General features: G+C 41.1%; 1 protein-coding gene across 38 annotated transcripts in view; it reads right to left on the bottom strand.

Moving 5' to 3' along the window:
• The window catches only part of Rims2 (regulating synaptic membrane exocytosis 2), a 431,117-nt gene extending 404,457 nt beyond the window's left edge, over positions 1-26,660 (bottom strand). For 6 of the 38 annotated variants that reach the window (XM_085679031.2, XM_085679030.2, XM_085679025.2 and 3 more), the window contains exon 1: positions 26,444-26,658. In XM_085679031.2, the coding sequence (XP_085535157.2) occupies positions 26,444-26,619 (176 nt within the window). In that variant the 5' untranslated portion in view covers positions 26,620-26,658. Of the gene's footprint in view, positions 1-26,443 lie in introns of all 38 variants that reach the window. The other 32 variants (XM_085679035.2, XM_085679036.2, XM_085679048.2 and 29 more) reach the window with 11 other exon arrangements.
• Positions 26,661-27,030: the final 370 nt, after the last annotated feature.

The raw sequence follows: 27,030 nt of genomic DNA, 5'->3' as shown, positions 1-27,030 counted from the left end.
GGCAGTGATGAGATTATATAGAATTATTTCATTTTTAATGTATATTGTTGCTATAGTTCAGTTTTATAATAAAACACCAAGATAAGGTGAACAGTCTTTGAATCTTCCATTTCTGCATAATACTCAGAACTCTGTGTAAAGTATCTAAAAGATAGAGATTTCAGTTCTTAGAATGGTCAGAAGAGAATTCATATAAATCTTACATACTACTATTTAGATCAAATGAATGAACAATCTTGATATATGTACCCCTGACAAACTATATTACAAATCAGAGCTTAAGACGGACCTTCGTATAAACAACCTTCAGGGGCATGAGAACACCAGAATGGCGACCCAGTAGCCTAAAATAGACAGTGACTAATTTTTTAGCATTGGTCCTTGCATGCCAATACATTGCACTCACATTCTGACACAAGCCTGTGACACAAGTGTTCTATTTTGTTATTGCTACTGCTTCCCTGTCTGTGACAAGGTCTTACAGGCCTACAGGCCGGGCAAGCCTCATTTTGACAGTAACTAAGGCTGACCTTGAACTACTGATCCTGCCTCCACCTCTAGCAGACATTCTGCTCTTCAGTTTCAACGTGGAACAAAGCACAAGAGTTGAGAGAGTTGCTGAAGCTCACAGGACTAGAAACGAACCAACAAGAATGACCCACAGCTGACCCATATAGCAAAGTTGTGTTCCGCACGCATGCGTGCAAGCATACACACACACACACACACACACACACACACACACACACACACACACGCTGCCTTGACTCCTAGAAACCAAAAGGAAGCAAAGGATTAGGATAAAAATCATCCAGCGTTATTTGCTGTTATAAAAGGCTGGGGCTGTAGATCAGTAGTAAAGCCTCACCTAGAATGCCTGAGGGCCTGTTTAATCCTTGCAGAAGAAAAAAAGGATTGAACTGTTTATATTAATTGATTTAGGTTTGCCTTAGAAATTTCCATTGAACCAGATGAAAGCCAGAGTTTCTAAGTGTGAAATTTTACCAGAGCTGCTACCACTGTAGCAGCAATGCACGTGATGAGGCCCTTAAACAGAGGCAGGCTGGAAAGATGGCGCAGCAGCTAGGACCCAGGGGCCACTCACAGCACCTCCATGGTAGTCCACAACCATCCCTAACTTCAGTTCCAGAGGATCCAGTGCCATCTTCTGACCTTAACATACAGAACTTAACATATGTAGGGTCCTTAGTTCAGCAGCCTGAGAGCGTGTGCTGAGGTCAGCAAGCAGAACTTAGACCTGCAATCCAGAGTTCCTAAGTGAGGGGATGGCACCGCTTAGTCATGTAGAAGAGCCCAGAAAAGGAACGGTACAGAACTAAGTCTGTGCTGAAGGCTACAACAGGAATATCAGTGAATCAGAAGAGAACACGAAAATTGCAGGGTAAGAGCTGGGACAGAGCTGAGAAATGTAAGCTAGAAAGGGTGGGAAGAGAAGAGAGTGTTTGGAAACACTGGAAATATTGAAGCATATGGTGCATTGTGAGACAGTTTGAGCTATGGCATGATTATATAAATTCCTGCTGCAAAATCTGGTGGCAGATTGGAAGCATGTGTTCCAAAACAATTCCATAAGATTTCCTATTGAAGTTGGGGGGGGGGGGGATGAGTAACAACGGTTTTATGTTCTTAACAGTATCTGAGGATATTTTAATTTAACTTCTAAAATGAAAGCAGCTGCTTTCTCACACTCTCAAATATTTCAGGATACTTAGTGAATATGATATATAAACTCACTGAATTGTTTCTTCCATATAAATTTCCCTTATCAGAGTACACATTACTACAGGGAACAGGCAATTGGAAGGCTAAGGCCTCACACATTCTAGTCAAGCTTGAACTATAAGCCCAGCCCTCTTTTTCTTTTTCTTTTGGACAAAGTCTAAGTTGCCTAAACTACCCTGGGCCTCACTATGCAGCCCAGGCTGGCCTTGAATCTTCAATCCTCCCGCCTTGGTCTCCGAGGGAGCACGGATCATCATCCTGTACCACTAGACCTATCTCAAGTTTTATTATTAAGAATATATTCTGCGCAAATTGACAAGACACACCCAGGATAGAGACCCAAAATACAAAACGGAGACCGTACCAGGAGAAATCACCAGTAAGAATTGTCATAAAAAGAGACGACGACACTAATTCAATGGACTTGTTGACATATTACAACAGGCCCTTCTCAATACCATCCATTCTTACTTCAGAGTCTCTCCCTGCAGATCAAGCGAACTAGCGAGATACATCCAAACTTCTAAACATAGTATAGAAGAACAGGTGAGTCTAAACATTTAACAACTAATACAGTAATATAAAATCAACATGTAAGCCCAATAAATTAAAAATAAATCTTTTCCCCAAATAAACTCCACATAAAGGGTTGTGTTTACCACGTAACAAGAGTTACAGTCCAGATTATTTATATAGCTACTCCAGTAATTCATAAATTTAGAGGTTTAGAAGTCATTGAATAACCTCTTTAATAGGGCCATGTTTTGATCTTTAAAACTGTGTCAAGCTTTTCTTGATTTCTTGATCATTAAAATAACAAGTCATGAATTTTCTGGTATCCAGGAATTCCTTTTAACTGAAGGAACTTGGTAAGCTTACATATCATGGACATATATATACTACTATTTCCCATAGGGCCAGAAACTCCTGTGCCTCAGCGGATACTCCCCTGGGATTCAAGTTTAAAAAAAAAAAAAAAAAAAACCTGGACTGCAACCTACTCTGTTGCCTCTAGCAACAGGGCACTCTAAACTCCAGCTAGTCAGTACACGCCTTCCAGAGGACCAAGTTAACCAAGCAGGTTAAGATTCCCACAACCCGCCTCTACACATTATACTGAACAGCATCATTGGTTTATTCTCTCAGTAATGCTTATTCATCTGCATGAAGGGGATTCGATACAATATATATTGGTTTCTCTGTGTAACAGCTCTGGCTGTCCTAGAACTCTTTGTAGACCAGGCTGGCCTTGAACTAAAAAAGATCGACATGTCTCTGCCTCCCAAGTGATTTAAATACTTTTAAAATGAGTATCTCTATATTGGTATTGCATGCAAGAATGGTTACAACTGACCCATACATCAGTTTCACCTTCTACCGCTTCATCCCTTCTTTGCATCCTCCAACTTCTTAGTAATAGAGAAATATTGGTCATTCCCCAAAAAACAGCCTATTTTTTCACAATCCATGTTTTGGACATGTTTTAAATGCCCCTATTCTACATATACTAAATATTTTCCTGTAAGGCCAGCCTGAATGTTTTATTTGGTTTTAAAGCCTCCTTTAAATATTTAAATATTCGGTTCTCCCTGTGTCAGCTCAATATGACCATTTTAAAGCAGTTATTATGTAGTTTACTTTTTTGAGGCGGTTTCACTATACAGTCCAAGCTATCCTCCAACCCGACCTCGGGATCATGTTGCCTCTGCCTCCCGAGTGCTGGGACCACACCTGCTTATATGACTCTTTCCCACTAGACTGTAAACACTGATCATGGAAACTATATCCAATTCCAGTTTCCCCAACAAGTGCAATGGCTAGTTTATTGCAGGTATTCAAGATACATTTTTAAACAAAAATCTGAATAAATATCTAACCCCAAAACAGCCTTTTGCTTTGTACACTGCATGCTTCTCTGAAAACATTTTAGATGCGACGTAACCACGTAAAAGGAGAACTTTTTGTGTTTTAAAAAGACGACGGCATGTAAACCCTGGTAAATTGGCAGCATGTGAAATCTCTCCTTGACCATCCCCGGATCATTTCACATAATCTAACTATTGCTTTGATCACAATTGGGTTATTTGCTACATCTGAAAAGTATTTTTAATTTTTTCTCTGCATATTTTTCTAAAATGTAAAGCAATCATATCTTCAGTAGTAGCAGCAACACCTACTATTAAAATGTCCCTACACGACCTGTGAGGGGATCAGCAGTCAGCACAGCTGCTGACAAGGCTGGAGACTGGGCGACTCCTGGAATCCACATGGGGGAGGAAGGAACCGACTCGTGAACGTGTGCTCTGTCCTCCACATATGTGCTGGGCATGTGACTGCCCACACACACACTTACGATAAAACAGATGTCCATAGAGACAACATAAATTGTCAGTTTTTAATTTCACTTTTCTGTCCTCTGGTCTGCCATCTTTCTTGTCTTCTTTTTTCATTTTTTTAACTGAGTTTGGAGACAGGCATAATGATTAGCCAGGCTCTTCCATGACAGAAGTTCAAAATGGGTCGTTTTAATTTCAGAAACAAAAATATATTTAACATGATTTTATTAATCAAATAAGTAAAGGGACTGCAGAACTTTATTTTAAGATGTATTTAATGGATCATGAGTATAATGTGACTCCTCAAGTTTTTACTGAAATAAAAGTTAGAATCTCTATTTAAACATTATATTTTTCAAATTTCGATTCCTATGCCAAAAATAATTTTATACAGATAATAATAATTCTTTCTCAAAGCAAATAAATGCCTTACATACGTGAAAAAGTTATCATGTACAACAGTGGAAGCGAGTGACCAATGCTAACGTTTTACTACAAAAGATTTTAATGTTTTTAATGTCTGTAAGTGGAAAAACAATAACAAAACACAGTTACAGGACCTGACAATAATCACTCTGCAGACACTTACACTGTTCTAAATTATCTGAAATTATTGGATGAAAATGAAGGAAGAGTGAATGAATACTTTCAATGATCAATAATCCTGATGGTGTACGAGAATATACAAAGAAAACATCAAAAAAACATATTCTTGAACGTCTCAGCCAGGCTTGGTGGTACCCCCTTAGGCCCAGCACTTAGGAGACAGACACAGATTTATGTGAGTTTGAGGCCATCCAGGTCTGCATGGTGAGTTTTAGGCCAGCTACAGGTATACAAAGAAAGCCTGTCTCAAAATAAATAAATAATTTTTTATTGCAGAAAATAGTCTACAGCTAGTAACAGTATTTAGTTAATAACTAAGATTATAGGCTCTTAAAAGAAATGACTTTAAGTTATTTGTCCTATAAAGCCATATCAAAAACAAAATATGCAAATATATAAACTAAGATTTTGAAACAAACTGTCATAGAAATTTTATGTAAATGTGTAATGATATATAAGAAAATAGAAAATTTCTACACTCTGAAGATTCTGAAATTCAAGTAATATAATTTTATATTTCCAGAGAAATTCTTACATGGAAAAATTTTATTAATGGTAATCTAATGTAAAATAATGTTATTGTTATTGAAGAATCTAATCAGATCCAAATGGTTACAACTTTTATTAGTAGTTTTATAGCTTTGGACTTTATACAAAGAAATAGGCTCAAGATTCTATTATTTTGTTCCATATCTCAGTGTATCTATCATCTATTCAAAGGAAATTATCTTCAAGTTAATAGGTAAAAATATTGACACATTTGTTGAAAGGTATTTACTGACTTCAAAAACTAAGCTCCATGTCTGCGGGCGTTGTCGACTGACAGTACATGTGCTTAGCAGCAAAAGACCCTAGAGGCTCAGTCCCCAGTATCATAGCAGAAGAAGAAAGAGGGAGGGGGGAAAGGGAAGGGAAGGGGAGGAAACAGAAAACAAGAGAGGGAGGGGAGCAGAAACAGAAAGAAGGGGGCTTAACCAGAGCTTTGGAAACCGGAATGAACAACCATAATCCAGAGCTGGAGAGGTGGACCAATGGGTAAAGTGCTTTCTATAGACAACAAGTCTAGTCAATCAGTGAGTTCCAAAATAAGGTGGAAAGTAATTGAGAAAGACAGCAGACATCCTCCTCTGACCTCTGTATGCACACACGTGAACAAAAGATTCCATGAAATATATTAATGGGTATGGTAAGATTTATAGATCCAAAGCAACAATTCAGTTTCAGAAAAATGAGATTAAAATAATTGTCAGTGAAACATCCATTTATGTTATCAGAAGAAATTTCAACATTACATTTTGTCAATGAAAACCAAAAGTCAAAGACTATTACTACCTTTGTATTAAAACTTGAAGATAAATTATCGAATCCTAAGAGGACAAAAAGAATTCCCATCAACCTTTGCAAAAGGAGTAAGGGTTTTCCTACAGGTTTTACATCCTGCTTGTATAGACTTTCCATCAATGGTAACCAAAAGAAATTCTCGGAAATATTTGTATCTGTTTCAAAAACAGATAAACAAGATTAAATGTATAATCTTGGGACTCAACTTACCATGCATTTTAGATATCGAAAAAAATTATTTTTAAAATGTTTACAATTTAATATTATTATCCTCCATAATACCCTGCTTTTTTGCTCATAGCTGTCACACAAAAACATGATTTTTACCTAGTTCCATATTATTCAATAAAACTACAAATCTGTCATTTTTTTCCTATATATGGGAGCCCTAATATAACCTAAAGAAGCCTAACTATCAGTGGAAAGGGGAAAATGAAGATTTTATTTGCATACTAAAAATCTATATACTTTTATAGACTTTGTCATAGAAAAGACCAGGAGAAGTATGCTTTACTGTCCTAAGGCATCTATATCATGTAATGAATAACTTCACATGCATCTCAGATAGTCCTAACTATGTATCTACCCCTAAGACAATAGCTACGTATTATGTTGTGGGTCCTGTAGTTCTGAAGCAGGAATTCCAGTTAGATGATGCATGCAGGCAGCACTGATACTTTAAGCAAAGAGTTAACGGTCAGAGTTTGTGTGTGCAATCTGCTATCAATAAAGACTACAATGTTGGTCTTACATAATAAAGCACCTACAAAAGCGAAACACAAATTTCACTTCCTTGCTTTAAATACTATCTTTTACCTGTACCTTGTCTCTTTAATCCTGTAATTTCCTTTACTACGACACCAAAACACGAAAATCTCAGGAAAACAGAACTCTCTTTTTAAGAAACTCCCTGACTTGCATGTAAATGCTCATCCATTTCCCTGGAGTAGATGTGTCTGCTGGGGTTCACTGTCCTGTCTCTATGAAGAGTAACAAGTTACACAGTTTAGTCCTCTGCATTTCTAGTCCAAACTATGTGGATCCTGGAGTATACTGGCATCAAAATTTCAGTTTAGGGATTATGGGCGTTTGCTTTTGCCATTTTATAGATTTTAGAGAGCTTAATTGATTTGTTCAAGACAACATGTTAGTTATGGAAATGACAGAGCTGAAATTCTAATTGAAACATCTAAGTTTTATTTTTCCATCCTCTGCCCAAGACTGCCAAAAATGAAAACCTCTTCAGTACCAAGCAGTTTCATTTCTCAAGGCTGACAGACAGCTCACTAGCTCCGTGGGTAAAGTGTTTGCTATGCAGACATAAGGTCATGAGTTCAGATCCCCCAGAATCCACATAATGCCAGACAGACATGGTAGCTCCCAAAAAGTGTAACCCAGTGCTCCTACATCAGCACAGAAGTTGGGGACAAGAGGATTTCTGGAGCTTGAGAGGCAGCTGGACTGTTTAGGAAACTTTCTAACAAAGTGAGAGCCTGTGTTGGGAGGCGTAAACACTGGAAGCTGTGCTAGTACCCCACATGCATGCATGGCACACCCGTGCAAACATACAGAAACACACAAGGATTAAAAGACTTCATGCTTTATATAATATCTTGCATAAGCATAAATTAATCGAAATTTCCAAACTAAGGTTGATTTGAATCTCACCTTCACAAACCTTTCCCCTCTACTTGTGTCTTCTGACCCCCCGCTGTTCTAAGCAATGACTAGACTTAACTTTACGGATCCAGAAGCTAAGCATACCATTTCTATGTCAATATTGTTTTCTACAAAATTGTAAAACTACAAAACCAAACAAAATCTTTTAGGGAAACTGTATGTAATTTTCCTAGATATTGTCAATCTTACAGTATCAGTTCTATCAATACAGGAAAATTTCCTGTTCTTCTTCCACAAGATAGGATTCTTCTTCTCTTCCTTGACTTAGGCGTGACTATATTACATGCTTTGGTCAGCAAAATGTAAGCGGAAGTTATGTCTGCACTTCTGAGAGGAGACCAGGAGACCACCTGCAGCTCCCCTGTTCTGCTCTCACTGCAGAGAGAGCCCGCCGCCGCAGCCTGTGCATTGAATGATGACACAGAACAGAGAGCCCCAGGAGCCAAGAAAGAGAATCACGCAGCACCAAAAATAAATCAATGCTGCTTTAACACAAGGGTATTTGAGGACAGCATAGCCCAGGGCACGGTCAGTCTCTCTGTTCCAAAGGTCCCCTTCTTTACACTGCTTTTGTATGTTACCCTTTCTTCTTTGCCAATGGCACAATGTCCAGCTTTGTCAGCAGAGGGAGCCACAGTGACATCAAAGGAAGGAAGGGTGTCTTCCTGAGCGCCTTGCCGCTTTGTTTCCTTAGCTGTCTGGAGCTTCTGAATACCCAGTGGCATCAGACCAACTTGTGCGCTTCACCAGCGCCTCACGGGCAATCCTTCCAGCAAATTCTAGTGGCACTCCCACCAGCAACTTTTTAACCAGTCCGACCAACATTCCAATAAGCCTCCCAGAGTTTCCTGAGCACCACAGCCAGCTATTTACCAAGTCCAGCAGCCTCCACAGGAGCCTTCCCGCTTTCAAAAAAGTAAACTTCTTGGTTTGCCCTACGCTGGCAGGCACATGAGCACAGTGGGCATAGTACAGCTCCACAGGAGGCTCAGCCGAGTCTCAGCCTCAGATACAGGGGAACGGGCTTCTTCCAACTCTTTTTGCTAATAATCCCTCCCTGTTAATGTGTTCTTGTTCAAAATACTGTTATAGCTTCTACATTCTAACTAGACTTGAAATTTAGTCCACTCTAACATATAAAACAATATATGTACTACGAAGGTAAATTAGCATTTGGGGATTAGTTGTTCTGTCTTATTTCATTGCTAATCCTAATGTCCATGGCTGTCAAATGAACTGAGCACACTCTACCCACAGCCATGAAGCTGAACTCACAGTACACACTACATCTTTCCATTTACACACTCTTTGCTAATTATTACAAAAACACATGCTACATAAACATACATTTCATTTTAAGAAAAGGAATGACTCTTCACAAAGTATGTCAACATATATAATGCCCCAAACTAATGCAATCATTTGCTTCCCAGCTTGTGGCTCCATTTTGGAGGGTGGAGTCTTTAGGACAGGCATTTCAAAGCTAGTCCTGCATCTCCTGGCTCTGGGTCAGCGGTATTCTGTTTCCTACTCCCGAAAATGTGGAGGGGCCAGCACCACGTGCTTCTGACACCACTGATCAAGAAGCTCGGTGTCATTCGCAGCTAAGGTCCTCTGGGAGTGGAAGTGAAAACGGAGCTTTCCTCCCTTACGTCGCTTCTGTCAGGTGTTTAGCCTCAGCTGTAAGAATGGCAGTTAGCACATGAAAAGGAAAAGCACACTGTACTGGAAAGGTTAAACACAAATCTTTACTCACATTGTAATATAAATGCAGCTGAGCCATCACCATAATCTTTATATAAGGAAATACAACATGCGGCAATATGTCAGTGACTCTCCTGCTTGAGTCATGTGTTAAAATTATCACACTCTATAAAAATACAGTTATTGGGCTGGAGACATGGCTCAGCAGTTAAGAGCACTGGCTGCTCTTCCAGAGGACCTGGGTTCAATTCCCAGCACCCACATGGTAGCTCACAACTGTCTGTAACTCCTATTCCAGGGGATCCAACGTCTTCACACAGACATACATGCAGGCAAAACACCAATGTACATAAAATACAAATAACTGAGTTATAAGAATACAATTATTGACAAAAATAGCTATCTAAGAAGAGTAATTATTCTTTATAATCAAAACACCAAACAATGCATACCGTTTATCCTCGATTCCCCCACCCCATTTCTAGTTAGACTAATTTTTTGGCAGGGAGACCAACTCACTTGTAGCCCCAGCTCAGTACGTAGTGTAGCCTTAAAATTCAGTATGTAGATCGGGTGTAGACTAACATTTTAATTCAGGAAGAAACTCCTAAGTAAATAAAAAAGTGAAAATCATCTTGGCATTAATTTGAAAATGATATACTATTATAAACTCAAGAAAAAAGTGCACTATGGAATATTATTTCATAATGTAATCTCTGTCTTAGTTAGGGTTTGTATTTCTGCCATGAAACACCATGACCAAAAAGCAAGTAGTAGAGGAGAGGGTTTATCTGGCTTATGTTTCAACATCACAGTTCATCAGCAAAGGAAGTCGGGGCAGGAACTCAGGCAGAGAAGGAACCTGGAGACAGGGCTGCCGCAGAGGGCATGGATGGGTGCTGCTTACTGGCTTGCTCATCATGGCTTGTTCGGCCTGCCTTCTCATAGAGCTTGGGTCAAGTAGCTCAGGACTGCACTACCCACAATAGATTGGGCCTGCCCCATCAATCGTCAATTAAGAAAGGGCCCTACAGGCTTGCCCTAATCTTATGGAGGCATTTTCTCAATTGATGCTCACTACTCTCAGATGACTTTAATTTGTGTCCAGTTGACATAAAACTATCCAGCATAATCTCATTCTGAAATTTGTCTCTGGATAAAAAAAAAAAAATTAAAAAACTAAAAATAAAATTGTGTACTTCATAATGTATATTATATATTATATCACATTATAGCAAGGGTACTGGAGAGATGGCTCAGTGGTTAAGAATATCTGCTGCTCCATCAGAGGACCAGCACAGAATTTCTAGGACATCACTAGATCTAGTGATGATCTAGGACATCACTAGATTTTCTGAGCACGCACACGACAGCTCACAGCCAACTGTAACTTCAGTTCCAGGGGATTAATGTCCTCCTCTGACTTTCATGATTATCAATGCACAAACATGGTGCATATACACACACGCAGGACAAATACTCATAAAATAAAAATAAATGTGTGTGTGTGTGTCCAAATTTATTTCCACTGGTGCTCAACAGAGAAATAAGGAGAATGACTCCTACCCAATAAAAAGTGTCTTGTCCTAATCCCAGGAATGTGTGATCTTGGTCCCTTTTGTGGCAGAAGGAAATTTCAAGATGTGGTTAACAAGGAAGATAATATTCTGGAAGATCTGAGGTAGGCAGGCACAATCTAATCACAATAGTCCTTGGACAAGAAAAGTCTTACTTAGCTAAGAAGAAAGAGATGAGGCAGAGAGAGACTGTGAGAGTAACGACATCTTGAGGATACAGCACCCATTGTTGGCTCTGCTCTCAGGGGCAACATGCAAGAGATTCCCAAAGGTAAGGATAGTCTTTAGACAGTCGCTAATGAGGAAAAGGGAATCGTAACCCTATAAACAAGAAACAAAGGGGGAGTGTGTGCATGCACACTCTCTCCCTCCCTCGCTCTCTCTCTCTCTCTCTCTCTCTCTCTCTCTCTCTCTCACACACACACACACACACACACACACACACACAACACACATATCTCTTTGGGCAACTGAAATGAGGAAGCAAATAGAACTTCCAGAAGAAATTAACCCCTGCCTTATTCTTGATTTTAACCCAATAAGACTATGTGAGATTTCTGAACTACAAGAACTGTACAATAATAAACTTGTGTTTTTTCAAGTCACTAGGGAGGAACACTATACAATATACAGTATACAATAACTTTGGAAGAACTAGGACTTTAGTCATGAATCTAACACCACCGTTGTAATAGTTGTCGAAAGTATTTGCTGACAACATTCTCAATAGTTGTCATTGTTTTGTTTTCTTCATAACTAACTTATTTTAAAACATGGTTTATATGATAATTTGGACATTTTTAAGAGCTTTGCAAGTATAAACTTAATTCTCAAAACAGCATTTCATTCCCATCTTACAAACAAACACATTGAGGTAAACCAAGTAACAGTTGACTTAGACCCAAGCTGTCTGACTTCAGAATCCAAGAACTTCTGCTCTCCCTGTTTTTTAAATGGCAATGTGAGTGGAGGAAAAAAATATCTAAGTAAAAAAGATCTAGATGCAGGGGACGGTGAGTTCACTCAGATCGAGATGCAGGGGACGGTGAGTTCACTCAGATCTAGATGCAGGGGACAGTGAGTTGACTCAGATCGAGATGCAGGGGACAGTGAGTTGACTCAGATCTACATGCAGGGGACGGTGAGTTCACTCAGATTGAGATGCAGGGGACAGTGAGTTGACTCAGATCGAGATGCAGGGGACGGTGAGTTGACTCGGCAGTTAAGAGCACTTACTCCATGATCACAAGGACTGGAGTTGTGATCCGGGCACCCACATAACAAGTCAGGCATCCCAGCGAATGTCTAAAACCCCAACCCTGAGGACAACAGAGACAGAAGGGTCACTGGGGCTTGCTGGCTTCCAAGTCTAGCCAAAGTGTGAATCTCGGGTTCACAGAGAGACCCTGTCCGCAGCAGGCAGAGAGGGAGAGAAGGGACACCTGATGTCCTCTCTGTGTCTCTGTGTGCATGTACAGACACAGATTAGTAAATAAACTAGTGTTTGTTAAAGTATCTAGATACAAACCTGTGTTCTACACTTATAAGGTCTGTGACCTGAAACCTAGTGTACAATAAATACTGAACGAATATAATTCAACTCCTACGAGGCCACCAATATAGTCAAACCCAAACTAAACTTAATGGGAGACAAATTCAAAATGAAAAATGCACACCTGGGGCTGCATAGATGGCGCAATAGTTAAGAAGATTGGCTAGTCTTCCAGAGAATCCAAGTTCGATTCCCAGCACCCACATGATGGCTCACAACCATCTGTAACTCCTGTTCTGCAGACACACTCTTCTGACTTCTTCAGGTACGAAGTACTTATGTTATCCACAGACATACATGCAGTCAAAATACCCACATACATAAAATAACTTTTGAGTGAAACAGAGACACAGAAGAATGTTAAGAATTCAAATATATATTTATCCATGTCTTAGAGGGTTAAAGCATCTAATAAGAGGTTGGGTCAGAGGAGGTAAACATGAAAAATAAACCTATTTAGATATAAATAATAATTTAGAAAATAAATAAGCAAATCACACTAAAGGTTCAAGACAAAGACAATAAAGATGATGAAAAGACAAAGTTCAAAGATATTTGAGAAATATGACTAGAAAATATTTAGTAACTGGCTGCGTTAGTGTCTGGAAGAATAGAAGGAAATCAAGATGATCCCTCCAGCACCACCGAGGCTGACCTAAAAATGTTTAAATGTGCCTGGCACTTCCCTGACCATAAAAATAAACTGTTTAATTAAAAATATTAAAATTTGGTCCACAAATTCAGATAACCTGATTGCTCTAAGGAAAACAAAGATTAGTAACTATTGAATATCAGCAACATAAAAAAATATACAAAATCCTATGAAAGTTGATCGGCAAAGTTATTAGAAGAATCTCATCACATCAATGGAGCTACACACACAGCAATGCATCAGTGAAGAAGCAAGGCTACATACATAAGAGAGTTAAGAGTATAATGATTAAAGAGACCAAGAAGATTATCATGGCTATGTCAAGTGTACACGGAGTGAAGTAGACAGATCCTGAGTGTCTATCACATTTGTGAACTTGTTAGTAGACAATGCAGTATCAAGCCATCCTACCAGAAAATAAATACTATAGTGAAACTAAGGAGTTCGTTTTGCAAGGGATGGCTTCCAGATGTGAGGGTGGGGACTATGGAAACCAATAAGGGTTGGAGGTGAGCCTGGACTAGCAATACTGGGAAGCGATCCTCAGAAGAGAGAAGGGAGCACATCTGAAAAGAGCGACTGGGGACTGAGTCCAAAACCAAAACTGCCCACAACGTGAGGTACGGAAGACGATGAGCAAATAAATACCTCATTATCGTCTGCCATTCTAATCGGCCAGTGTCTCACACTGACAAAACCGAAAGGAAGTTGAGAATAAGGGAGCCATTTGACATAAGTCACATAAATTAGCCTCCAAAAGTAAGTAGCTGAGTGAGGTAAATTGGAACAGATAAAGAAACATGTAACTATCATTGATTCCAATTCCACTCGACTGTACGCTTTTAATGTCTACTGAAATTAACTTCCGGGTCCTATCAAGATTTTTACCTTCAGTTTGGAAACAGAATTCAACCACCAGCATTTAAACCTGGTGAACTTGTAATATGAAGTTTCAAAACATTCTAAAATAAATCTTTAGAAGTATATATTTTTGACTTCTCATTAAGTCTCTGTGTTGTATCTGCTTCTAAAGCAACCTACCTGTCAAGATATAATACATGAACTATCAACAACAACTCTCAGTTAGATGAAATTATAGATTTAAGTGCTTACGTCTCAAAAATTCATATGTTAAAGTCTGTTTCCCCAATGTCATGACAATAGGAGATGGAGCACTTGACAACTAGATTTTAAGGGTGGAGCCTCCACTAAGATCAGTACCTTTATTTGAAAAAGAAAAGGCACTGGAGAGCTCCTGTGCCCCCAAGTCATCAAGAAGAAAGACACACAGACACAGACACACAGACACACAGACACACACAAACTAGAAAGTAAGGGAAGGGTCAAACAATGAATATATCATTGCCTTGATTTTAGGACCTTCCCAGAAACCTGTGAAAAACTAAACTGAAATGAATTTATTTTTCATACACTTCTGTGGATTGTAAGTTGCCAGGTTTATTATGACTATACCAACCCAAACACAAGGAAGGGTTCGGCTGATGTTACCTGCTAAGTGGAGCGAGCCCTTCCTTACAAATTCTGTTCAATAACTCTAGGACTGAGCTAAGACTCAGCCTATACCAGACAACTAGTGAAAAGCTGTCAGCCTACAGCCACGCGGTCTGGTACCAGGAGACCGAGACTTAGCTCCTTTCTGAAGAGTTCCTGTGCAGGAGAACACAAGCACACACCAATAATCCTAGCACTCAGGAAGTAGAGGCAGGAGGACCGAGAGCTCAAGGCTATCCTCGGCTACACAGCAAGTCCAAGGCCAGCCTAGGATACATAAAACCTTCTGTAAATACATACATACATACATACATACACACATACATACAACATACATAAATGGAAGTAGCATGGAAGTACTTCTGTAGATAACTATTGCACAGTTATGAAATGCAAAGTTTTTTAAGAATTAAATAGCAAAAAGTTAGCTGGGCATGGTGGTGCACACCTTTAATCCCAGCATTTGGGAGGTGGAGGCAGATGGATCTCTAAAAGTTCAAGGTCAGCCTGGTCTTCATAATTATTTCCAGGACAGCCAGGGTTACACAGTAAAACCTTGCCACAATAGCAACCAAAAAAATGAGAAAATTTATATTAGTCAAATTTAAGAAAATAGGCATTCCAACAATGTGATATTACTCACAACAGCTACAACGCCCAAACTGCAATGACTTAACATCAAAGTCTATGTCTTACTCACTGAAAGCTAATGGGAACAGAACAGGACAGTCACCCACTAAGTCAGTGCCACGTGAACCTTTCAAGACGTGAGCAAAGCTCATAAAGTTGGGCCACAGCTGAGGGCCACGATGCACAGCAATGGCTTTCTGACAGAGGATACAGCTGGGCAGTGGTGGCGCACGCCTTTAATCCCAGCACTTGGGAGGCAGAGGCAGGCGGATCTCTGTGAGTTCAAGGCCAGCCTGGTCTACAAGAGCTAGTTCCAGGACAGGCTACAAAGCTACAGAAAAACCCTGTCTCAAAAAAAAAAAAAATAAGATATAGCTCTTTGATGAACATGAACACCTTGCCATCTCCATAACAAAATTCATTTTTGATAGAAAAAAAACATTAATAAGTTCTCTCAGGCTAAAGACAACTTTTGGGTAACAGAAATTAAGTGTGATAAAACAGGCTTTTCATCTATGCTTCTGGGAAACAAACTATTAGAAAAATTATGATAGACTTCTCATAAGCCAACAAGACAAGAAGGATGTGAGCCTCATCTCCATCTGTCAACCAAGTACCAAAGCATGGAGCACCGCTCTGGCTGTCCTGCTGCATTGGTCCTAACTCATCTACAGACAATGTAACTGAATTATCATCTCAAACCTAAACTAAACTGTCTCCCTTTTTTAAAAATGATTTTTTTTTAATTTTATGGATTTCAGTTCACCACACAAGCTCGTGGGCAGAAGGCGCGCAGTCCTCTGTAGCTAAGGTAACAGGCAGGTGCGAGTTGCCACGCCGGTGCCAAGGACCAAGCCTGAGTCCTCTGCAGGAGCAGCAAGTGGTCCTGACCGTCAGCCATCTCTCCAGCCCCTACCTGGCCCCTGGGACAACTTAACTTCTAAAACTATTTCTGAAACCACCATAGAATCCAAAAAGCTTCCTCTTCATTTCATAATACGCATTCTAGAATTTTCCAGTAATTCAGTAATCTAGTAAAAAGAGAAACAAACTTCATTAATTTCAATATTTCATTTCCATAGCTAATTTCTATTTTTCTAAAATTTATTCATATCTTCAAAATTTTCTCAAAAGTGAAGTATGAATATATACCTGACAAAAATTTATTCTAATTAAAGCTAGCATAAAAAACAAAGACTGCATCAGAATTTTAAAATATTCAGAACTGAAATAAAGCCAGAAGGCGATTCCTGAGACTACTTTATCAGTGGGAATAGGAATGTTTCATAAAGGAAAGATGAGGAGTTTTGAAGGATCACATAGCAGCGGTGCACACCTTTTATCTCAGAGGAAGATGGATCTCTAAATTTTAGGCCAGCCTGGTCTACAGAGTGAGTTCCACTGAAGGAGAGGACAGGAGAGGAAGAAGAGAGAACAGGAGAGAAGAGGAGAGGAGGGGAGGGGAGGGGAGGGGAAGGGAGGGGAGGGGAGAGGAAAGGAGGGGAGGGGAGGGGAGAGGAGAGGAGAGGAAAGGAGAGGAGAGCAGAGGAGAGCAGAGGAGAGCAGAGGAGAGGAAGAAGAGAGAACAGGAGAGGAGAGAAGAAGAAGGGGAAGGGAGGGGAGGAGAGGGGAGGGGATAGAAGGGGAGGGGAGGGGAGAAGAGAGGAGAGGTTTACAGCAGAAGTTTTCCAGGCTAAGATACAGCAGGGTTCTTTCCAATTAAGAATGGCTTCACAGAGCCCTAACTGACCACTCTCTCTCCACGTGTTTCCTTGTCCTCTCTTCCTCCTCACTTTTGGTCAGTTCTACTACTTCTCCATTTTCTACCTCACCAAGACACTACAAGTTAGAGAGTTACTTCTCTAACTCATATTCTTTTGGTAAAACTTAGACAAACAAAAGCAATGAAAGAAGTTACTGTGAGGATGTGGGGTAAAGGGAACACTCCTCCATTGCTGGTGGAAGTGCACACTGGTAGAGCCGCTTTGGAAATCAGTATGGAGATTTCTCAGAAAATTAGGAAATAACCTTCCCCAAGACCCAGAAATACCACTTTTGGGTATATATCCAAAGGATGCTCAATCGTGCCACAAGGACATGTGCTCAACTATACTCATAGCAGCACTTTTTGTCATAACCAGAACCTGGAAACAACCTAAATGCCCCTCGACCAAAGAATGGATAAGGAAAATGTGGTACATTTACACAATGGAGTACTACACAGCGGGAAAAAAATAATGACATCTTGAAATTTGCAGGCAAATGGATGGATCTAGAAAATATCATATTGAGTGAGGTAACCAAGACCCAGAAAGACAAATATCATATGTACTCACTCATAAGTGGCTTTTAGACATAAGAGAGACATACATGGATCTGATCTACATGAGAAGTAGAAAAAAAAAGATCTCCTGAGTAAATTTGGAGTATGGGGATCACGGGGGAATGCAGAAGAGAGGAGAGGAAGGGAGTGGAGTGGAGAAAAATGTATAGTTCAATAAAAACAATTTAAAAATAAAATAAAATGTGAGAAGAAGAAGGAGGAGGAGGAGGAGGAGGAGGAGGAGGAGGAGGAGAAGAAGAAGAAGAAGAAGAAGAAGAAGAAGAAGAAGAAGAAGAAGAAGAAGAAGAAGAAGAAGAAGAAGAAGAAGAAGAAGAAGCAGCTGCTACTGTGCAACTACCCCATCCGGAGAACACCAGTCCTCAGCCTAGCGAAGTTTAGAGAGCTGCCCATCCCTGAGATGAGAAGGCTTAAGAAGGCTTATGTGGCAGTCAGTTAACAAGTCCAGTGTCATATGGGGCTCACCTGACTCTCACACACAGCTGTCATAACCTGGAAATTCTGGATTCTAACTTTTTCAGAAATTTACCTAGACTATGGCAATAACTTTGACTTTCATCACTTAGCAGCAGGATTGCTGGAAGAGTCTGCTAACTGGAGCCCTGTTCTAGTCTTACACTTTCTCATTGTCATCGCTGTAAGAGTGTTTCCCAACTAAGGTCTCATTCTGTTGAGCCACTGGTTAAATTCACGTCTACTGCCATCATGATGAAACTTAGATCCTAGGACTACCGGACAAGGTCTTTTGAGAACTGACCCTTGGCCTCTCTCCAGTCTCCTCTGATAACTCGCATCCATCTAAAAAAGCATGTGCCCTGCTGAACCATTCCTTAACCATGCCTATACGCTATGCATCTTTACAGTCGAAGAATTCTTTGGTCAGGAGACTTGCGAAGGTGTTTGTTTAGAATAGCGCCACTTGCCTGTATGGCATTCCTTTGGGACACAAGAGAAATTATCCAGCTAGGACAGGTTGGGAAGCTTTTTCATGTGCATACGTCCATGACGCAGTGGACACAGTGGTTGCCTAGCACTCACTGTGCGAAGGGTTGGCTGTTAGAAGTATCTGGATACCCAGAGAACAGAACACTAAAGTCGAGGAGTGAAACTTCAAAATACTTAAACAGGATAAAATGGTGCTTTGAAACAACGCCCAAGAAACAACGACCTAATTGTAGGATCAGCTGGAATGCTTTTACTATCGTTATTATGAACTGAAAACACCTCTACTGAATTTTTCACGACGTCTTACATTATTTTGTCTTCCTATGAAACATTTAGTCTGTGAACAGCATAAACTGTATCCAGTGCATTTTGTGTAGATAAAGTATGGTGGCACACCCCTGTTATACTAGCACTCCTGAGGCTGAGCGATCCCAGGGCCAGCCTGGGCTACGTGACAAGATTGGTGAGACCGGGGCCAGCCTGGGCTACATGTCAAGATTGGCTCAGCAAATAGAAGCACTTGTACAAAAAGATCTGATGACCTAAGTTTGTTCCCCAGAACTCATAAGGTGGCAGACAATAACTAAGTCCCGAAGATAGCTCTCTGACCTCCACATATGTACTGTGACACCTGAATACCTGTAGTCAGACATACATGCACGGACAATAAATGAATTAAATATTTGATACTTTTAAAGACCTAGGGATACAACTGTTTCTTAGGTAAAGAGTGTTTGCCTAGCACACACAATAGGTTCAAACCTGAAGAAAAAAAAAAAAAGGTGTTCTGTACATCCATCCTATAGTGGCATATTTGTGTTTTAATAAATAAAGCTTGCCTGAAGATCAGAGGGCAAAACAGCCTACTAATGAGCCACACAGGCCAGTGAGCCTTAGAGGCACACACCTTTAATCTCTGTGAGTTCAGGGTTACCCTGGGCTATATGAGATTGAACCTGTCTAAAAGAGAAACAGAGCTCACTGACCCCAGTACTAGGGAGGTGGAGACAGGAACAACAGGGCTGGGTGGATAGAGAAATGTAAGGGGGAAGAGACAGGAGCTCAGTGGAGTGTGGAGTCTGAGGATTCGTGGAGACAAGATTTTGCCCTTTCAGTCTGAAGATTTGGTAGAGGTAAGAACTCTCCAGTGATTGGCTGTTTTGCTTTTTTTCTGATCTTCAGGTTGGACCCCAATATCTGTCTCTATGATTTTATTAGCCAAGCTACAACATACCCTATCATTCAGCTCCACTACACACAACAGATATTTATTAATGATCAAAAAGAAATTTTGAAAGCAAAATATTCCTTAATTCCTAAATTCCTTACATTTTAAAATGACATAAAATTACAATCTTCTATTTTCTGGTGAAAATGGATAAGCTAAGCCTAAAAACAATTGCAATTTTGCAAATAAATAATTATAAAACATGCAAGATGCATTATATATGTCAGCTTCCAAAGTAAATCAGGCATAAATTTTAAAACTAACTTTCATTTTAGAAATAAGTATACTACTAAAAAATAATCTTCTTTCTTTTAATTATTAACCTCAAGGAGTCTCTTTAAAAAAGTGTTTATAAAAGTTTATAATCAGAATAGACAGACCATAAATTGGGAAACATAGAAGATGCTAGAATAAAGAAGAAAAAAGAACCCTGCTTAAAAGCATAGTCAGCGAGGGAAAGGGGTCTCTCAACATGCATGTTTGGAGGGCAGGCTGGAAGGAGAAGAAAGACAAGTCACATACAGATTCAGCTTTCTGAGCGAGAGTTGGAAGATGAACGTTCTAAGTTCTAATCACCAGGCTTCAGGATTAACTTAATCTGATAAGATTCTTGTTTATAAGAGGAATAAGACAAATAAGAACATATTTGGTTCAATAATATAGTGAAAAGTTAATCACAAAGGATAACTACAAAGTAGCCTCCACAAATGAGTCACTTCTATCCCCTCTGGCAAGAAGTATTTAGTAGTCATAGTATTTTCACTACTAGACCCTAGTGTTTAGACTTCCTAAAAAATGAATATTGATGAGAAAACTGCATCCAAGTCCTCAAACTCCCTCTCTTCAATCCCATGCTTACAAGTTATTTAAAAGCTTCTCGAAACCGGGCAGTTTTTAGCTGAAACACGGCTAAGTCAAGCACTCAGGAGGCGGAGGCAGGTGCATCTCTGTGAACTGAAGCCGGTCTGGTCCAGGAGTTCAGGGATAGCCAAGGCCACACAAAGAAATCCTGCCTCTAAAACAAACAAACAAGCAAGTCCTTCCAATCATTGCAGCTTCCTACTAGGCATAAAATAAACCTCTCAATATTTAGAAAACAGGAAGATTTCACCTAAATATGTTATTAAAACATTATAAGTCAGAAAGTGTTGTCTATAACTAGTAACCAAGAACAATTACTCAATGTATACCTACACATTCAGGAAACTCAGTCTATAATGATCAGTCCTACACAATCCATACACAAAGAGTATAGACTCGAAAACCCACAGACTTTAGTAATTTAAGCAAGAGCATACTAATCAGTGAAGTTTTAGGAAACAACTAAGTTGGTCCATCACACTTGTCTCCACCACCTCTTTATTTACACAGAGCAACTTTTCCTTTATGAGAATGTCCTGACAACTGGAAAATATCATTGGCTGCTCTCTTTAAAACACAGACTATAACGTTAGATACTTTCTTATAAAAATGCCAAGCTATTGCTACAATACATCTGAATCCCTAAAAACTAAAGGTTCTCCCTTTTGTCAAAGGCAATGGATTTTACAAGGTGCGATGATCATCTTTATTAAAAGTCTTTATGACTCACTATCATCTGGGACACTATGTAGAGAGAGATATAGACAGACAGATAGACAAGCAGACAGACAAATAGTAGAATAAAGAAGGCCATGCAAAGCTAATGACAAATCTAGAAAGCATAAATTTGAAAACGTTTTTAAAATCCTGACTAGTGAAAAGGGATGAGAGGACGAATAAGGTCCAACAGAACAAATACATAAACAGCTCCAACAACACACGAAAACTTCTCAGCAGTGAGGGAAATATGAATGCTCCTGAACAAACGGAAAAGGCCTCACTCCCATGGTAATACGGAAACTGCAAGCTAAATCTACACTGGTGCATTTGTTACTGAAATTCTGACCAAGTGACCACACAGTGATTGGGCAAGGAAGCATGTAAATCTCCCAGTAGGTGTGATTTACACATACTACCTCTACAAAAATAAATTTAGTATTTACTGAAGTTTACTGACTCTTTTAAAGAATTTTATTTCTAAGTATTTTCCCAGAGATGCAGTCCTATGCATTAAAAACAATGTATCAAAGTACTGTGTCTAGTGGCAAAATAGAAACAACCTAAGTACTTAAAAGTAGGGCCTTAGTCAAGGAAATTACAAAACGTTCAGCCAATGGGACAGATGATGGCACTGAATTGAATGTGGAAATTATTTCCTGCAAAGTAAAGTGTAGGACATGCTTGTACTTTTATGTTTGATACAAACATGCATATATGGGTGGTAGTGGCACATGACTTTAATCCCAGCACTTGAGAGTCAAAGACAGGAGGCTGTCTGTGAGTTCAAGACCAGCCTGGTAGCGAGTTCCAAAACAGCCAGGGATACACAGGGAAACCCTGTCTCAAAAACAAACAACAACAAGATATATGCATAAGTATATACGTGCACACACAAATAAATACACGCTCTTATATACACATACATCTCATGTGCCTAGATTTTATTGTGCATAGAATAAAGATGCTAGTAACAATAATTGCATATGAGCAAATAAATAGGTAAATAAGATATTTTATAGCAAAAGTATATATATTATCTAGTAAATAAAAATTTTGCAAATTAACTTTAGAAACTACTTATAAGTTTGCATCATTAAAAAATCTAGGCGGGGTGTGGTGGCACACACGCCTATGATACTGGCCCCTCAAGAGGCAATGGTAGGCAGATCTGTGTGAGTTTGAGGACAGCCTGCTCTACATGGTGATTTCCAGGACAGCTAGGGCTATAGAGAGAGACTCTGTCCCAAAATAATATAAAATAAAAAATTTAGCCATGCATGGTGGCACATACCTTTAATCCCAGCACTTGGGTGGCAGAAACAGGTGGATCTCTGTGAGTTTGAGGCCAGCCTGGTCAACACAGCAAGTTCTAAGCAAGCCAGGGCTACAAATAGACACCCTGATCCAAATAGAAATAAATAAGCTAAATACAATATAACATTTAGAACTACTCACAAATGTATACAATATGTCCTTATTAATCTCATCTAGCATGAATATGCTTTATTCTCTTTATTTGGGAGCAAGTTGTCCTTTTAACATTAATAGAAAATCAAAGTGGAAAATGAGACATAATATAATACACACCTCCTGAAACACATAACTAGCCAGATGTGGGAACGCAATGTCTATAATTCTAGCACTTGGGGACTGGGAAGGCAGAGGCAGAAGGGTTGTGAGTTTGAGGCCAAACTGGGTTACACAGAAGGACACTGTCCAATGGGGAGGGAAAAAAGAGGAGCGGGGAAGAAAGTTAAAAAGAAAAAAGGGAAAAAAGTAGGAAGAAAGGGAAGGAAGGAGAAAACAGTCTCTGTATTCAAAACACTTGGTATAAAAAAACTGTCAGGTGCATAATAAACCAATACATATTTACCGAATACCTTTCTTTTTGGTTGTGCCTTCTTGAGGCATTTTTTACCAAAAAATAAGCACACAAAAATAAAAACAAGAGACAATGGAAATACAATATTCACTAAATAGTTTTTCTTTCAAAAGGCGATTCCTCGTTTTCCACAGAATGAGTGAACCATCCCACAGGCCCTGGAATTCTGTCAGCATTGCTTCCTAGGCCCCCATGATGTGTCAAGGATGCTAGAGAGCTAAACCACGGAAGAGCAGCTCCCCAAGCCTCCAAACTTCCTAGGCCCCCATGATGTGTCAAGGATGCTGGAGAGCTAAACCACGGAAGAGCAGTTCCCCAAGACTCCAAATTGAAAGCACTGCAGGAACTCATGCAAGGGCTTTGCTTAGACAGAAGGCTCCCTAGGCTGTGGACGCACAGCTGGGCCTTGAAGAAATCACTAATGATGAATGCAAATCATTTTCAGTTATTTAGGCTGCTACAAAGGGAATTTGTAGCACCTTGCTCACTGGAAACATCTCAGGCATGACCTTTGAATGTATGCATTTACCCACAAATGATATGCATCTTCGTATTGATCTATATTAAGCACCAAGGGGCTTGGTCTTTTCCCCCATAAGCTTTCATATGCTCTTCTTGTCTCCCACCACACCATCTTGTGAGGCCTTGGGTACAAACATCTTACTTTGCATAACACTGTGAGCATGAAACTCACAGATCACACGGAGTATTTTTATCCACTTTTCAATTGCCTCACACGTCAAACTATTTTTAACGTAATACTTTTAAAGTATCAGACACAAATTTGAAATTTGGTTTATTTCTCTGTGCCTGTGACCTTCTCTCGTAAAAGATGCTGGCAAGCAATTAAATGATAGCACTATCAGGAAATAAGAGACTTTCTTCAGGAGTTGAGAAGCAGCCCTAAAGTATCAAAGGAAAGGGTAATCACATCGACCAGCATCATTTTTTCCTGCAGAGCACATCTGCTATTTAACACAAAGACCTGGAACACATTGTTTACTAAAGGGTCCCATCCTTCAAAGTGATTTGCCTCTTGCTACTCCAATTCTGTTATAAAGTTTACTCTCAGTTTCCTTGTCTAATCTCACTTCAAAAGTACTTTAGATCACATTTAAAGCTATGTAAATAAGTACTGAAATCTGAATCTATATTTTTCATTGATGTGATTTCACATATTATATGGATATGTTTACAGACTGTGTCTACCTAAACAATGTGAAATAAATGGACAAACACATGTATTTGCAAAGTATGTAGATTTACCTGGAGGTTCACACACAAATAGGTAACCTGAAAAGCCCTTTAATAACATCTCTGCAATAAAATACACTGCTCATTTTGAGCAATTTTTAATTCAGCAATCACACATTCTATTGTGTCCATTTCTTGAAACTGTAAATATAGAACTATATGAAATTAATAATCCAATAAACTTTATGATTTAATTTACTATAAATAAAAACCCATTTCCATTTAAATATGTGAGTCAAAGAAATAAAGCCACATTTTATTTTAACATCATTATAGCAACACTATATTAAGAAATATAAATTCATATATCTGAATATAAAATTATAATAATCAAAAGTTTAACACTATTAGTATAGACATTAAAGTTGAGCCAAGTTATAAGTATGCTCAAAAAGCTTTTTAAAACTATATAATATCATAGTTTAAGCTGATTAAATTACTTAAGTATTCAAACCTAAAAGTCAGTTTTGAAGAAGCAATTCTTAATTTCAGTTTAATATGTCAGGAATACATTTGCTCTTTTTTCCTTCATCATTCTGTGAGATACTGCACCTTTTCCTAAGATACATACCTATTTGATACAAGCTCTGTTACCATAGGTTATGCAAAATATATTTCAATTAAATATGAAAAAATAAACACGTAGACAAAGTGAGTTTTCATATGTGAAAGAATACTGAATCCAACAACCTGTTTTCGACCCAGGTGGCTGGAGGTGAGTATGCGATTTCTTCTCACAGAGGAAGCCTACACTTCTAATTGTGTGTTTCTATAGAGATTATGGGAACGTGTATTTCATGACTTGCAAAAGAACTGTCCCTCTTTAGGCATACACAGCTTAATTTATATAGTGAGTAACTCGTTTCGAGCAAAAATGGAAAACATGACTTGGATAAATATTAAAAGGTTACACATCTAGACAGTGACTTTCCCGAAGTAACTGAGATACCAAAAACCATAAAACATTTAAAAGCAAGCCTGCAGCAGCAAATCTCAGCTACCCTGCTACAGTGACAAGGGATCCCCAAGGCGAGGGAAACTCAGTCTGGACAGTTCCCTGGTGCTGAAGTTACGCCGCCTGGAAACCACCGTCTGGCTGCTACTTTCACGCCTCCCACCCTCGGCAAAAACACAAATCCGGGCGGGCTCGACTGTGAGCAAACAGAGTAGAACTTGCCGAGCTGGGGACCGCGCCGGGGGAGCAGTCGCCGGCAGGGAGGCTGGCAGGGCGAGCACAGGGTGCGAGCACCCGCCGGGGGGGAGGGGCTGGAAGATGGCGGCGGCCGCACACCCACCCGAGACGCCACGGCGCTTAGGCCCCTGGCCCGCACCGCCGCCGCCGCCGCCTTCCTGCCGGCCCGCGGCCGTCGTGGGCAGCGCGCGTCTGCCCGGGCTGGGGCCGGCGCGGGCCGAGGGGCCGCGGCGGGAGCTCGCACCCCGGGCGGGCGGGCGGGCGAGCCGGCCTGGGCGCCGGCAGCCGGGTCGGCCCCGAGAGCACCTGTGCACGGCCATATTGGATTCCGTGCCCCAGTCCCGGCCTGGGCGCGGGGGCGGCGGGAAAGGAAATGGGGCGCGCGGAGCCCCGGGTTCAGCCTCAGCCCCGGAGCCCGAGCGGCCCGCGGGGCGGGCGCCCGGGGAAAAGGACGCGTCCGGAGCTGGCCACCGACCCGCGGCCAGGCTCGCTCGGCGGGCGCCCGCCCTCCACGACACACACACCCCCCCGCGGCTCTGACAACTCCAAGGCGAGCGACCCCGGCGGCCGCGGTGGCCCCGGAGCCTAGGCGGACGGGCGGGGAGGCGGCGATCGCGCCCGGCAGGGGAGCGGCCCGCGCGAGGGGGGCGGAGGACGAGAGGCGGGAAGATGGAGCCCGGTCCTTACTTGAGCACGGACTGCTCCTTCTCCTCTTCTTTCTTCTGGCGATCCATGACGGCCAGGATGATCTTCCGCTCCTCTTCCGTGAGGTGGCTGAGGTCCGGCATCTCGGGCTGCGGAGGAGGCTGCGAGGCCGCCGGGGTGGCCACCGGGCGGCCCCGGGGCCCGAGCGGAGCCGACATGTTGGCTGGAGCCGCACCACCCTCGGCAGGCAGGGAGACAACTCCGCGGGCAGCGGCGGCTCCGGCGCGGGCGGCTCGGGCAGCCTCCGACGCTGGGACCAAGACATACAAATCAATGGCCTTCAATCGCGGGCGACAGCCCCCCTCCCCCCCAGGAAAGGAAGCGGGGGGAGGGGAGGCCCGCGATGGAGTGGGGGATAGGAGGAGGGAGGGAGGGGAGGGAGGGCCGAGGCGTGTGCGCTCCGGGGAAATGTGGCTCCTTCCCGGGGGCGAAGGGCTGGCAAGTGAGCGAGCGGTTCGCGGGAGCGCGGAGGAGTGCGCCGAGCGGCAAGGGAGGGCGCTGGAGTAAGGTGGCGGGGACGGCGGAGGGTGGGGTGACGGGAGGGAGCGGGCGGGAGGGCGGCGCGCCGG

The sequence above is a fragment of the Myodes glareolus genome, chromosome 19 (genome assembly GCF_982192425.1).
Source record: "Myodes glareolus chromosome 19, mMyoGla1.1, whole genome shotgun sequence".
Lineage (NCBI taxonomy): Eukaryota > Metazoa > Chordata > Mammalia > Rodentia > Cricetidae > Myodes > Myodes glareolus.
This window is presented reverse-complemented; position numbering and strand designations above follow the sequence as displayed.